Source organism: Momordica charantia, assembly GCF_013281855.1.
Source record: "Momordica charantia cultivar OHB3-1 chromosome 3 unlocalized genomic scaffold, Mcharantia_2.0 BLBB01000003.1, whole genome shotgun sequence".
Lineage (NCBI taxonomy): Eukaryota > Viridiplantae > Streptophyta > Magnoliopsida > Cucurbitales > Cucurbitaceae > Momordica > Momordica charantia.
The window spans coordinates 19,175,531-19,188,458 of NW_028275161.1; the positions used below are offsets into that span (position 1 = coordinate 19,175,531).

A 12,928-nucleotide genomic window follows, 5' to 3' on the forward strand; every position below is an offset into this window, starting at 1 on the left:
AAAAATGTGACGGGGGTATGACCTGGTCAAGGTCGGCCACAAGGAAGAGCTCGACCTACTCCAAGTATGACCGTCGGGAGAGCATGACCTGCTTTTCAGGTATGACTGCAGGAAGAGCTTGGGTTTCCTTGGAAAGGGATGACCAGCTCAAAGGGTCAAGGTCGGCTGACTGGGATGAGCTGGTGTCAGGAATGAGCTGAAAGGCCACTTGGCGAGGAAAGACCTGCACAAGGGAACAAACACTCCGACGCTCAAGTCAGTTTTGAGTCCGACCTTAGTATGGAGGCCGAGCTAGAATATGATACCTGACTGAAGAGTGAAGTGCCCTATTTATAGGTTGAGGTACCCGACAAGGAATCCGACCAGCGGTTGAGCATGTCGGGACCAAGGTCGGCTTGTCGGGAGTAGCTATTCCAGTTCATACTCTTGTCATCTAGAATTTGGATAAGTATGGAAGGTCGTTCCTCCCATGAATGATCTTCAGGGAAGACCTTCAGATCGACCTTTAGGGAAGGCCTCAAGTCGGCCATTAGGCAAGGCCTTCAGGTCGGCCCTCAGGGGAGCTCTTCAGGTCGGCCCTCATAGAGCTCTTTAGGTCGACCCTCAGTGGAGCTCTTTAGGTCGGCCACTTCAGGTCGGCTACCAAAAGGAAGATCTTCAGGTCGGCCACCAAAGGGAAGACCTCCAAAGTTGGACATTTTTTCTGTCCTCCACGTGGCAGTACGATTTTCAACCCCCAAACAACGTTGATGAAGGTATGCACGAAAAAAGGAAAAACGCCGGGAAAAAAATCAAGGTTGGAGAAGGAAGCAGATGCAGCAAACGATTTAATTAATTCAAAAAATGATTTCACAAATTTGGAAGTTGTTAATTGGTGAGAGAATAAAATCTTTTTTTGGAGGAGAGATTTGAAAAATTTAGGTTGAATAATTGAATGAAGCCCACAATAATTAAATGAATATAATAACAAATTAAGGATTCAAATCTTTTAAATTTTAAAATTATAATAAACTAAAAAGCAATAAATAAGAGTAGAAACGATATTAGAATAAAATACTATATGAAAAAAATCTAAAAGTGTAAATTTAGAAAACTAAAGACATTTATGAAATTAAGAATTAAAAATAGTCCTCTCAAGATATTATCTCTTAACCAAATCTATCTTGTCATTTTTCAAAATCAAGTGATAAATAGAGATACCTACCGTAAATTCTCAATACCTTAAGAATATATCCCAGCTGATTTTCAAAATCAAGAATATATCTCTTTTTATTTTAAAATAATGAGAATTTACCGTAGTGTCTCTATTTATCACTTGATTTTGAAAAATGGCTAGATAGATTTTGTTAATAAAAAATGTCCATTTCAATTTTTCCAACTGTTTTAGAGATTTGATTTTGACTATCTTACCCACCCTATTTAGTTATTGTTTTCAAAATCAAAATAATACCCTCCAAATCTATTTCTTGTTATATTTTCTCTCCTAGATTTTAGAAACCATATATCTAACTTTTTAAATATATATTTGAATATAACATACCATAACTCGGGAGGACAGCACACAAAGTGAGACAGGGGGTATCGCGAGGAAGACAGTAGGAATGGACGGGAATTGAGGTGACATAGCTGGGTGGGGAGTGGATGAAATTGAGTAAGGGAACAAGGGATTCAACGGTGGAACAATAAGGTGGTTGACAACGCTGTAAGTGGAGTGGGGTAACAGTATGAGTTTCTATTGAGGTAGATTTTTTTTTTTTTTTTGTATTAATTGTGTCACAAAAGTTGTTCAGATATTTGTTCATCTATTTATTCTATTTGTTCATTTGTTCACCATATTTATTCATTTGTTCACCTTATTTGTTCATTTGTTCACTGTATTTATTTATTTGTTCATCATGCTTGTTACTGTATTTGTTTGTATTTGTTCATCATGTTTGTATTTTCATTTCTAAAATGAATTTCTTGTTTAAATTTTGGTATTTCTATTTCTAAAATGTTTTTTTATTTAAATTTTGTTTTAGATTTTAATTTAATTAATATTTTTTATGTTATTAAAATTCTCTTGGAAAAATATTTGAATTAAAAAATACAGGTAAGATTTTCAAAATATTTGAATAATTCAGAAAAAAAAATATATAGGTATGATTCTCCTATAAAAAATGACAAATAATATATCCATTTAAAAATGTATTTTCGTACCTATAAAATCAGCAGAAATTTTCCTATTTTTTCATTGGCCATTTTTCAAAACTAAAAGTTGTTTAACCCTTTTTTGAAATGGTTCCGCTATATTTGTTGTTATCCCAAAAATATTCTCATGTGACATTTATTTCATTCAAAATTTAGCTTTTTCAAGTCTACCTCTTTCACACTTTCAACGGTTCAATGGCTGTCAAAATATTGAAAAAAAAAAAACCTTTAGTGGATGATGTGTATGTATTTATCTCTAAACGCTTCATGCCCATGCTTTGTCCTCACTCATATACTTCTTACGATTGAGTTACCGAAAAGTAATTTTTTTCAAGTCTTTCTCGACCATTCTTCCAGGATCTCTCTCATTCGAATGTGATATCAATTCATTCATGTACTCATCCTCTCTACTCAGACGTCACATGAATGTATAGATGGTTTTGGGATCCACGGTTCTTTATTACAAGTTCTAACAACATACTGTGCCTAGGGCGTTATATTATGAATATGAAGCATTAGAATGTATATTAACAGCTTATTTTCAATATTTGTTCTTTAGATGATGGTTATGTTTCGTGGGCAGAAATTTATACTATTTTTAGTCACTTTAACTCATCAAACTAGAGTATAATAAAACATCAATTCCCAACCAAAAAAAAAAAATTGGGACCATCTTTAATTCTAAGGAATAAGAAACAATTACTTTATACATCATTAATTTTAGGTACATAATTAACAAACGATAATCTTGGGTCTTACCTTCAAATTACTGGTAAATTAAATCCAAAAAAATTGAACAAGTTCTTTGAAAATGAGTTTAAATTGGCAACAGTTTCTCAAAAAAGGAAAAAAAAATCCATCACTTTTGGCCATTAATTTGTATTGATGTTTGTTTGGTTGCGGTAGGTGTAAGAGCAAAGGGTGGGAGCTTTGTGACAATGAAATTTGGCAAAGGCACCCAACATTTCCCCCTCATGCCATGCCTCTCTGTGGTCTGTGGACTCCAAGTCCAACCATATTGGACAAATTTGAGACTCACATCATTCTCATCATACAAAACACTAACAATAAAATATAGTAAAATCACAATAAAATTGATATCAGTCCGACTTTAGATCAAACATTTAAATAAGTTTGCATGATTGGCTTGTCGATCTGATTGTATAAATATATACATTAATGATATTTTCTAACACATTTCATTTAGTTTTCTCAATGATCATAATTTGTTCATTTAGAATGAATGCATTCTATTTGTTGGAAGTGATTTTTTACTGGCCATGTGTCAGACATATGATATGTTCAATATTGATGAATTATTAACACATGAAAGAAAATGTGGCTTAGACTTTTGTAAAGGTCAAAACGAAACTATAGGAGATAGTTGCGACCCATGTTCCACAACAAGTAGACAAGAGTCTCACACCTTGACTACAGAACAGCCGAGCCGATCCCAGACTTATACCTCGATCGCTTGAGTTATGAGCCAAGCCGACTTAACTTACTTCTGCAGGCACAAATTTACATAGAATTCACGACAAGATGCCATGATTCTTAAGCTATCAAAGATTTATTGGAGGCTTGTAGGATGGAAGCTACGCATATAAATAAAGGCCTCCCACTTAATTTTCAAGTACGCAAAACTAAATTCTCTCTCGAATATAACTCGATCAACTACTGACTTGAGCGTTAGAGTGCTTACTCTGTTTTACATGTCCTTTATTTGTATTCACTTTAGTTTGTTTAGGAGGGTCAACTTGTTATCGCCTAGCTTTGCGGACTTGGTCAATTTTCTTGATCAAACACGGAACACCAATGTTTTATTTACTTATTTTTAGTTCAATAAAATATGTTTTGTTTGTTTAGGTATATTTGGAAAGCTTAGGAGTAGGTTCGATATTGTTTCTATTTTTTTTCCTTGTAATATGACTTATCCGTCCTCTTTATGTTCCCTATTTTAACTTTTTACCAAAAGACAATAAAATTACTCATCTTCTATTCATGGCTTACCATCACATTCTTAAAATTAAATTTTATTTCTTATTATTATTATCTTATTTTCTTGTTATTATTATCTTTTTTTTTCGTGGTGTAGAATAAGAACAGGGATAGTCACCTCACCAACAAAGTTATGTTTTTTAGTACAAAAAACAGAACAAAAAACAATGAATGATCATACACACATTAAATTTTCCCTTCAAGAAAACCAAATATGAAATTATTATTATTATTATTATTATTTGCATAGCCAAAATAAAATAAAAGAAAAAACCAAACAGAAAACTTTAATTTGAAACAAAAAATACTATTCTAGAAAAACATTCGGAAAGAAAGACTGAAACTGGTTTAAGACTTGGTGTTTCTAAAACTAAAGTAAACAATAAATGATATAAATTATAAAGCTATTAGATTTATGAGTAGGAAAATACAAATTATAAAATTAATCCTTTTTTTTTTAATTTCCCTAATGAAAAATAAAAATAAAAATAAGAAATAGTTTTCTTTTTCTTTTTCTTTTTGAGAAAAAGAAAAAAAAAAGGTGGTTGAAGTTGGGGTAGTTGCAGTTGCAGTATGTGATACATATAATTTATATATTATATTATATTATATTGTGGGGACCAGAAAAGACCAGCAGGGTTCCGTAATTTGGGAATGCGGTCGAATTTAGGTGGCCACCCCTTTGGAGTTTTCCCAAACAACCTCATTTCCGCTGTCTATATTTCTTTGGACTCAATCATTAATCTAATTTCAAAAAATAAAATAATAAAGGAAAACCCCTTTTGAATTACTAAAAAATAAAACTCAAATTTCTTGCTGCTATTATAATTTTATTGTCGACATTCTTTTCCGAGTTTTCAAGTCCGCAACCTTTTTCTACAAGATATCCATCCTCTAGTAATGTATTATGATCGTTCCTTTGTCATGTTATGGATGATGTGATCTATAATCATATCGCACCATCAATCATGATCTACAAGAACTCCAACACATTTTTTCAAAAATGGTCTAAATATATTTTACATGTATTTTGTTTTGATGTAGATTGCAAATTGCTATTGTAAATAACAATACTACAAAAATTAAGCAATTTATTCAAAGTTTTTTTTTTTGGTAATGGTACGGCAAAGAGGTTGAAAGGGGATACATCTCAAAATTAATTATTTTAAATGTAATATAAAATTCAACAGTTATGATGGATATAACTTTATGGTTGGATTTGTAGATTGCTCAAATCATCGAAAAGACTGATTGGAAGGTTATTTTTTAAGTTCTAGAGTAAATAAAATGGAGAAATGGAGTATTGTAGCACAAGAACAAGTCTATAGAAGTCGAGAAGACATGACACCTAGACATTTTTCAATTCTCATATCTTAGAGCATTGGGACACTACGATCTGAAGTAGTGTTCCAATTCAAAGTGCAAGCTCACTTACAGGGCCATGAAATTAGTTTGCATAGCAAGTGAAGCCCTAATATTTTTCTTTCTTCCTTAAGAGTAAAAGTAATATATAAGTGAGAGAGAGCGCACGTGAAATAACATTCTTTTTTAGGCATGCATGGGAGAGAAATTTTAGGCAACTCCATTGATGTGGTTTCTCAGATAGTTAGATAGTCATTGTTGTGATACCTTGAAAGTTTTGTAAAAGTGGGAGGATATCCCACTGTCATCTTCATTTTATAGAATCTGCCAGAAGACTAGACCTGGTCCTGAGTTTGGGGCAAAATGAGAGTTTGATTAGGTCCTTATTAGATATCTAACTGTACTAGATCTGAACCTTAACTTTTTTTTTTTTTTCTGAATGAAATTTAGAAATCAAAAGACGACAAAATATGTGGATATATACATAATAAATAGGAGGGCTTTAGAAATGAAGAGAGTATTGGTGGAGTTTTGAAAGAAACTGGAAATAAATAAAGGAAAGAGAAGAGAAGGATAAGAATGGTAATCCATGTGAGAAGGCTCTAAAATGGACCCCCTTCCCATTCCATACTTGTAACTTCACTTGCCGCCCACTAACATCTACATCTACCTCTTAACCTATTAAATCACCACTGGGGTCACAACTTGGATATAATATATATTGGATCATCGATGGGACATAACTATAATTCAATAATCCCAACTTTAATTTATTTTTATACATATAAATACATATATTGTATTGTATGTCTATTTATATACCATTTATTATTTCCTAATTTAATTACTTTTAGTTAAAACTAAGAATCGAGGGCTCACTCATTACATTAGTACACTGAAAGTTGGGATATGAAACGGGCCTACCCAGTACTCATCCATCTCTAAGTTCAATACGATAGATTCAATGGTGAGGCATCAAATCAATCGCTTTGAAAATTTATTTGTTTGAAGGTGATGAGCATCCTCTTGCATTCTTAATCTTCCTACCATATGCATCTATCTATCTACTTTTTACATGTGACAATACAAACACAGACACAATTCAAACGATGGGAGGGTTTTAATCTTCCTTAAAATTTTATCTATTTTGATCTTTTGTTGTTCATATGGCGTAGAGAATTAATCACAACATTTAGTTAAAAGGTAGGAAATGGGATGGCTGTAAGTTTAATGATTACTTTGTTAGAATTTAAAAGATGAAATGATGGGAAGAAAAGAGAGAGAGGGGGATGATCTAGTTTTTGTATATGAATATTGTAGAATGAAAGTGAAAAAAGTGCAATGAGACCTCACTTTCCAAGGAATGCCACAAACTCTCACATGGTGTTTGCTTGGGGATATTGAAAGATCATACACACAAGATTTTCTCCAATAAACTCCAAAACAAAGTGTCAAATTTCATCTCTCTCTTGAATTGGGGAATCAATCAGAAGTGGACATTTGTCAAATTGCCATTGAATCACGCAATGGGATCTTGTTTTCACTCACTTGGCCGTCTTAATCGTCCAACTAAACATTTCATCGGTAACCCTCCAAAGGCCAAAGCTATGCTCCCAAAACCAAAAATTATTGAACTTGGTGAATCATCGGGAGAGGGCCCCGGCCTAATTCTAATTCCACACATCCAAACCCCAAACTCCCATCTTTATGCTCAATTATTCATTCCTTCGCCTCATCAAATCAGATTAAACTTCTTTTTGCATTTTTACCCCTTTTCACTTACTTTAGGAATTTGTACAATTTTCTTTTAACTTTCTCCATTTTATATTTAAAAGCATACATAAATCTTATATTGTTACGATACTACGGTCAAAATAAATGATATGCTAATTGACTTTTTGTGGGAGTTCTCATTGAGTATCAATATCATGATTTTTTTACTTCAACTTGGAATAAAATTAGATGCCCACAATTTAATTGGACTTGAATTTAATCCCAAAATAAATATGCGTTTTGGCATATTACTCCACTACAGAAACTACATTTGAAGTAAAAAGAAAGGAGATTCCAAGTTTACCTGTGTGGGAATGACGGGTGAAAGGATGGGAAAAATTCCTGGTAATACTATTTTACTTTCTATTGTTATCCACGTCAGCGGTGTATTAATTTATTTCATTTATCGTGTAAATGGGAGGGACATGATATTCTAATAGTACTAGAAATTTAAACATTAATTAATTAATAGAGGGGAAAAGGAAAAGGAAAATGAAAATGAAAATGAAGGTGTCGATCGCTGGTGTTTGTTTGATGATCTGCCATATTGGTGTTTTATTTATGTGTGTGGTTCCCCAAGATTTCTCTTTCCTTGGACTCTCTGTGTCTCCCCGGGAGAGGTTGACGGAAGAAGATAAAGAGAGAAGGAAATTAGGCGATGAAAAACAGCATAAGATGCTGCATATCTTGCATTCTACCATGTGGAGCTCTGGATGTGATACGCATAGTCCACTCCAATGGCTACGTGGAAGAAATCAGTGGCTCCATCAAGGCCTGCGACGTCATGAAAGCCCACCCCAAACACGTCCTCAAGAGGCCCAGCTCCTCCCCCGCCGCCGCCGACCACGACTCCTCCGCCGCTCTCCCCAAGATCGTCGTCGTCCCACCGGAGGCCCAGCTCCAGCGTGGTAAGATTTACTTCCTCATGCCCCTCCCTCCCAACCCCCGCTCCCGAACCTCCACCGCCCGAAGGAATAAGGTCAAGAATAATAATCCAGATAATAATATTAATAATAACTCCCAACGAAACGGCGCCGTACCCGACAACGCCATTTCCATGACCAACCTCCTCCTCTCCGACCAGTACCTCACCGAAATACTCTCCGAGAAGGCCTCCACGCACCGCGAACGGCGCCGCGGCCGCGTCGGTGTCTGGAGGCCCCACCTGGAGAGCATTTGCGAGTCTCCCACTGCCACTGCCACTCACCTGTCAAATTAATTACCGCCTCCTCAGGTTCTCCGTTTTTTCCTTTCTTTTTCTTTTCTTTTTTTTACATAAAAAATATATCATCTCATCATAATTAAATTTCATTCTCCCTTCTTAGAAAACCCGAAAATAATTGATCAGTTCTCATTTGCAGTACATATATATATTCCCCTTTTTTTTTTCTTTTTTCCAAAGCCAGTTGCAAAGAGAAGTTGTTGGAGGGATCGGAATATACAGAGAGAGATCTAAATTTTAAGAATGTGGATTTTTTTTTCTCTACTTTCTGTGTTTTACTGCAAAATTGTGGTTGTGGGGAATTTTTCTTTTTTTTTCCTCAGTGCAGAGTTACTGTTGAGAAACTTTGAAGAGAGAGAGAGAGGGGGGGGGGGGGGGGAGGAAGGAGAAAGAAAGAGAGCCCACTTCCACTGTTTAGGAATTCATCTCTGTGCATGAACATAATTTTGAGTGATTGTGATATGATGATGATTGTACAGCTGCAATAATCTACTTTCTCTGCCCATTTTTTATTTTTATTTTTATGGGTCATTTCCATATGCCATCATTTTTTTTTCCCTTTTACAGTTAATAATACTTTATGTGTTTTTCTCCTTCTCAAATTTTACTTACCACGTTCTTAATTTTTGTATTCACTTTTAGAATTATCCAAATTCAGTTTCATGCTTTATTTATATAGTTGTTATTTTTGGTGAATATTATAGTTGTATGTAGAAAATAACTAGATAAACACATTTTATTGGGATTGTGTAGGGTTTATGTCACTAAATATTCATTTTATAAAATATATTATTTCCCTGTTGATGTTTCAAATTTAGCAATTTGGTCATTTAAATTTCAATATCCCTTTAACTTCTCTGACATTTTTAATTTGAAGATCTTATAGGAAAAAGAATATGAATATAATAATAGTGAATAGTATTGCATCGTATAATATTTAAAAAAAGAAGTCGATGTGTAATGGTCATGTCAATCTGAGTCCCATTGGAATTTTTGTGACTTTGAAAGAGCCAACCATTACTGTAGTTTATAGTGTATTCGAATAAAGTCAAATTTGCAAAAATTAATTTCCTGATTTTCTGCACCGCATAATGTTTTGAGATTTAATAGTTTAATTAATCAGCATTGTCACCCACAAGGCTTGGTCATAGTAAATGCCATTATTATCCCATCGCTTTATGCGTGGGGCTCTCCACTATAATATTTAATGCTAGCTAATATGGCAAATTTGAGGGGTTAAAATAAATGTATAAATTCATAATTATTAAAAATTTATTTACATGTTAAACCTAGTGGATGATGGATAAGACATCAATTATCTTATTTAAAGAGGTTGAAACTTCAATCTTCTACGTCTATATAGGTTGAATTAAGAAAATGGAAAAAAAATTATCTCATAGATTTCAAAACTAGACGGGTCATCTACTATCCGTCATCAAATTGAGAAAAATGATAAAAATAAGACCAAAATTAAACAGATTCGAATACCCGAGGTAGAGAAACTCCCAATTAAATGAAAAAAAGTTGATAGTTAATCACAATCACATTCACTAAACCTCAATTAGATAATTAGAGTACGTATTTTGTTTAAGTACAACGAAGGAATTAGAGTATTTTTTTTAAGTACAATGAAAGGTAGGAGATTCAAACTCATGACTTTGTGATCAGAGACATGTATCTATTATCATCGAGTTAAGCTCGTGTTTGGCGATAATTAAAGTATTAAGATTGAGGATGTAGTTCGTAAAAAAATAGTGTAATTAAGGCAAATAAAGAAAAGAAAATAGTTTAATTTGGGATAAGGATGCGTAGAAAAGATAAAAGATATTTTGAGATACACGTAGAAGGAAAAAGGATATAGTCCCCTTCATTGCCACACGAGAGAAACTCCGAGAAAGGCTGTCATCATAATTGATCATATATATATATGATAATGCCGTTATATGTTAGCTATAAAGCAATCAATCATTTGTATTGATTTTTTTAAATATAATTTTTATTAATTAAACTATGGTTTCCTCATTAGTAAAATGGTCAATTGGTTAACCCTCTCCACATCATCTCTTTCATAATATATCGTATAAAAAAATTATTATTGGGTATGAAGTACCTCTAAGATATAAAATACATATTCTAAAAAAAAAACTCTAATATATTAATACATTATTTCAACAAATGATTACTAAAAGCGAGAGGGTAATTGCAACCAGAAAAAATAAGTATAAAAGAAACAGTGAAATTGTATGAAGAGAAGTTGGTGGGTAAAAATTATAGATGTTTAGCCACAAAAACATATATATATATATATATATATATATATATATATATTTATTATTTAGAAAATAAGTGATTAATGTTTTGGTCCTAGATTTGTGTTGGCAATGTTTTGCTGTTGTTACGTAGCTTTTTGAAAGTTGAACTTAAAAAAAAAAAAGAATGTAGCTCGTGGAAAGAAATTACATCTAAGTATTACATTACTAAAAGTACAATTTTATTTAAATGTGTATTTTTCAGAGTAATAATACAGGAAAAATAAATAAGAGGGGAAAAAGAATTCTTTCAAACATTTACTAAAATGGGAAATTTTACTCCATTTCAGTAATTAAATATGTATTTTTAAGAATGTTACAATTTTTTTTAAATATAGTATAAATTTAACTCTTTTTATGTGTTTGATCTTTTTTTTCTTCTTTTATTTGAATTATACTGCTGCCATATATGCAAATACATATTTATTTAACATATTCATGTAATGGCCTCTTTCATCAAAATCGAAAAGTAGCTGACGAAGGAGAAATTTTTCGCTAATTTAAGATTATATTTAGGACCAATTCGAAATTTACACGTGTCATAATTGACAAATTAAATTATGCCATGTGTTTGTTATGACCGTTCGATAACATGGATCAACCCATAAAGGAGATTGGACCTAAGCCTATTAATCTTATGGTCAACATAAGACCCACAAAACTTAATAGATAGAGAGATCATCTCTCATCTATGGGATTTGGGGAGATTCAAAAGAATTGGAGATTCAGAGTCGTCAGAGCATTCAGAATTATCTACAACCATTTAGAGTCAAGAAAAACATTCATAATCGACAAGACCTGAAGAATTCGACACTGAATCTTCTGTCCGTCAAGCAACCGACTGAATAATTCTTCTCAAGCAACAATACTTGAAGATTTCATCAAGTTGCGAACTCCATCTATCACAAACTAAATAACTCTTCACAAGCTACAAGCTGAAGACTTCACGAGTCGAAGTACTTCACAAAGTTTTGAATTTCGTCAAGCAAGCCAAAAATTTCACCAAGCCACAAACTTCATCAAACATCACCGCTGAAAAATTTAAAGATTCTTCAATACGCCAGAAGCTGAAGATACAAACTCATTGATTCGAGAACAAACTTACAAGCCTTCAAATTAAAGTTTATAATTAACCAGAGGATTATACATCAGAAATTATATACGTACATACATTAAATACAAATCCAAATCAAGTTCATTAATTCGAATTCTCTTTTTTGAATTTTTCGTCCAACAATAGCCATTTTTTTTATTAAATTAGTTTGTTAAAGTGTTTTTAAAAACATACTTTTTAAATAAAAAAAACCATTGAGTTTCCTTAGATATTTTACAATTTTTGTTTTTTCAAAGAAAGTTTCCATTTAAACAGAAAATATTTTCAAGTTTGTTGATGCAGATTTTCTGATAGGTTAGTTAAGAAAGTTTAAGTCAAGAAATTTGCATAATAGAACTCTGCAAGAAAAAAACCTAACACCAAAAGTCTTATTGTTCAACTAACTTGGATGCTTAAATTAGGAATTAGGTTGAGCTATCTTGAGTTGAATTTCAGCATGATCATATAACTAATATATAAGGAAATTTTGACATCCCTCCAACTTGTACGTGTTTTTTTATGTAGCGTGTTGTCTTGTTTGAATTGTTGGTTGCATAGAGACACATCAATACCGTCTAACACAACATTGTTGAGATGACATGATTCTTAAATTAATAATTTTAGAGGATGTCGGAGGTTCGAGTCTATGGTGTGAATTGATCGAACTCCATTTTACCTCTCACACGGAAGAACTTACTAATAGATGTAGTTATGTTTAAACCAATTTTACATTCACTTTATAATCGTAAGTAGAAAAATAAATAATCCTCTAAAAATGTAAAATACAACTGTAAATAAAGGGAGAAAAAAAAAAGGTTGTGGGAATTTGGAGCGAGGAGGTAAGAGAAGAGACAATTATATCGGTAAAAAAGAAAAGTAGTAATGAGGCGCAATTGTTGAATTATAAAATTCAAAATTTATTCATTGATTGAAAGATACATATAAAAAGAAAAGGAAAAAAATGTCGAGGATGGCGTCCGA

At 32.7% G+C, this 12,928-nt stretch overlaps 1 protein-coding gene across 1 annotated transcript; it reads left to right on the forward strand.

Moving 5' to 3' along the window:
• Nucleotides 1-7,770: 7,770 nt before the first annotated feature.
• On the forward strand, nucleotides 7,771-9,147 carry LOC148212521 (uncharacterized). Its single transcript, XM_088121434.1, has one exon. It carries the CDS (start codon nucleotides 7,982-7,984, stop codon nucleotides 8,540-8,542), a length of 561 nt encoding a protein of 186 aa, XP_087977560.1. The 5' UTR covers nucleotides 7,771-7,981; the 3' UTR covers nucleotides 8,543-9,147.
• Nucleotides 9,148-12,928: the final 3,781 nt, after the last annotated feature.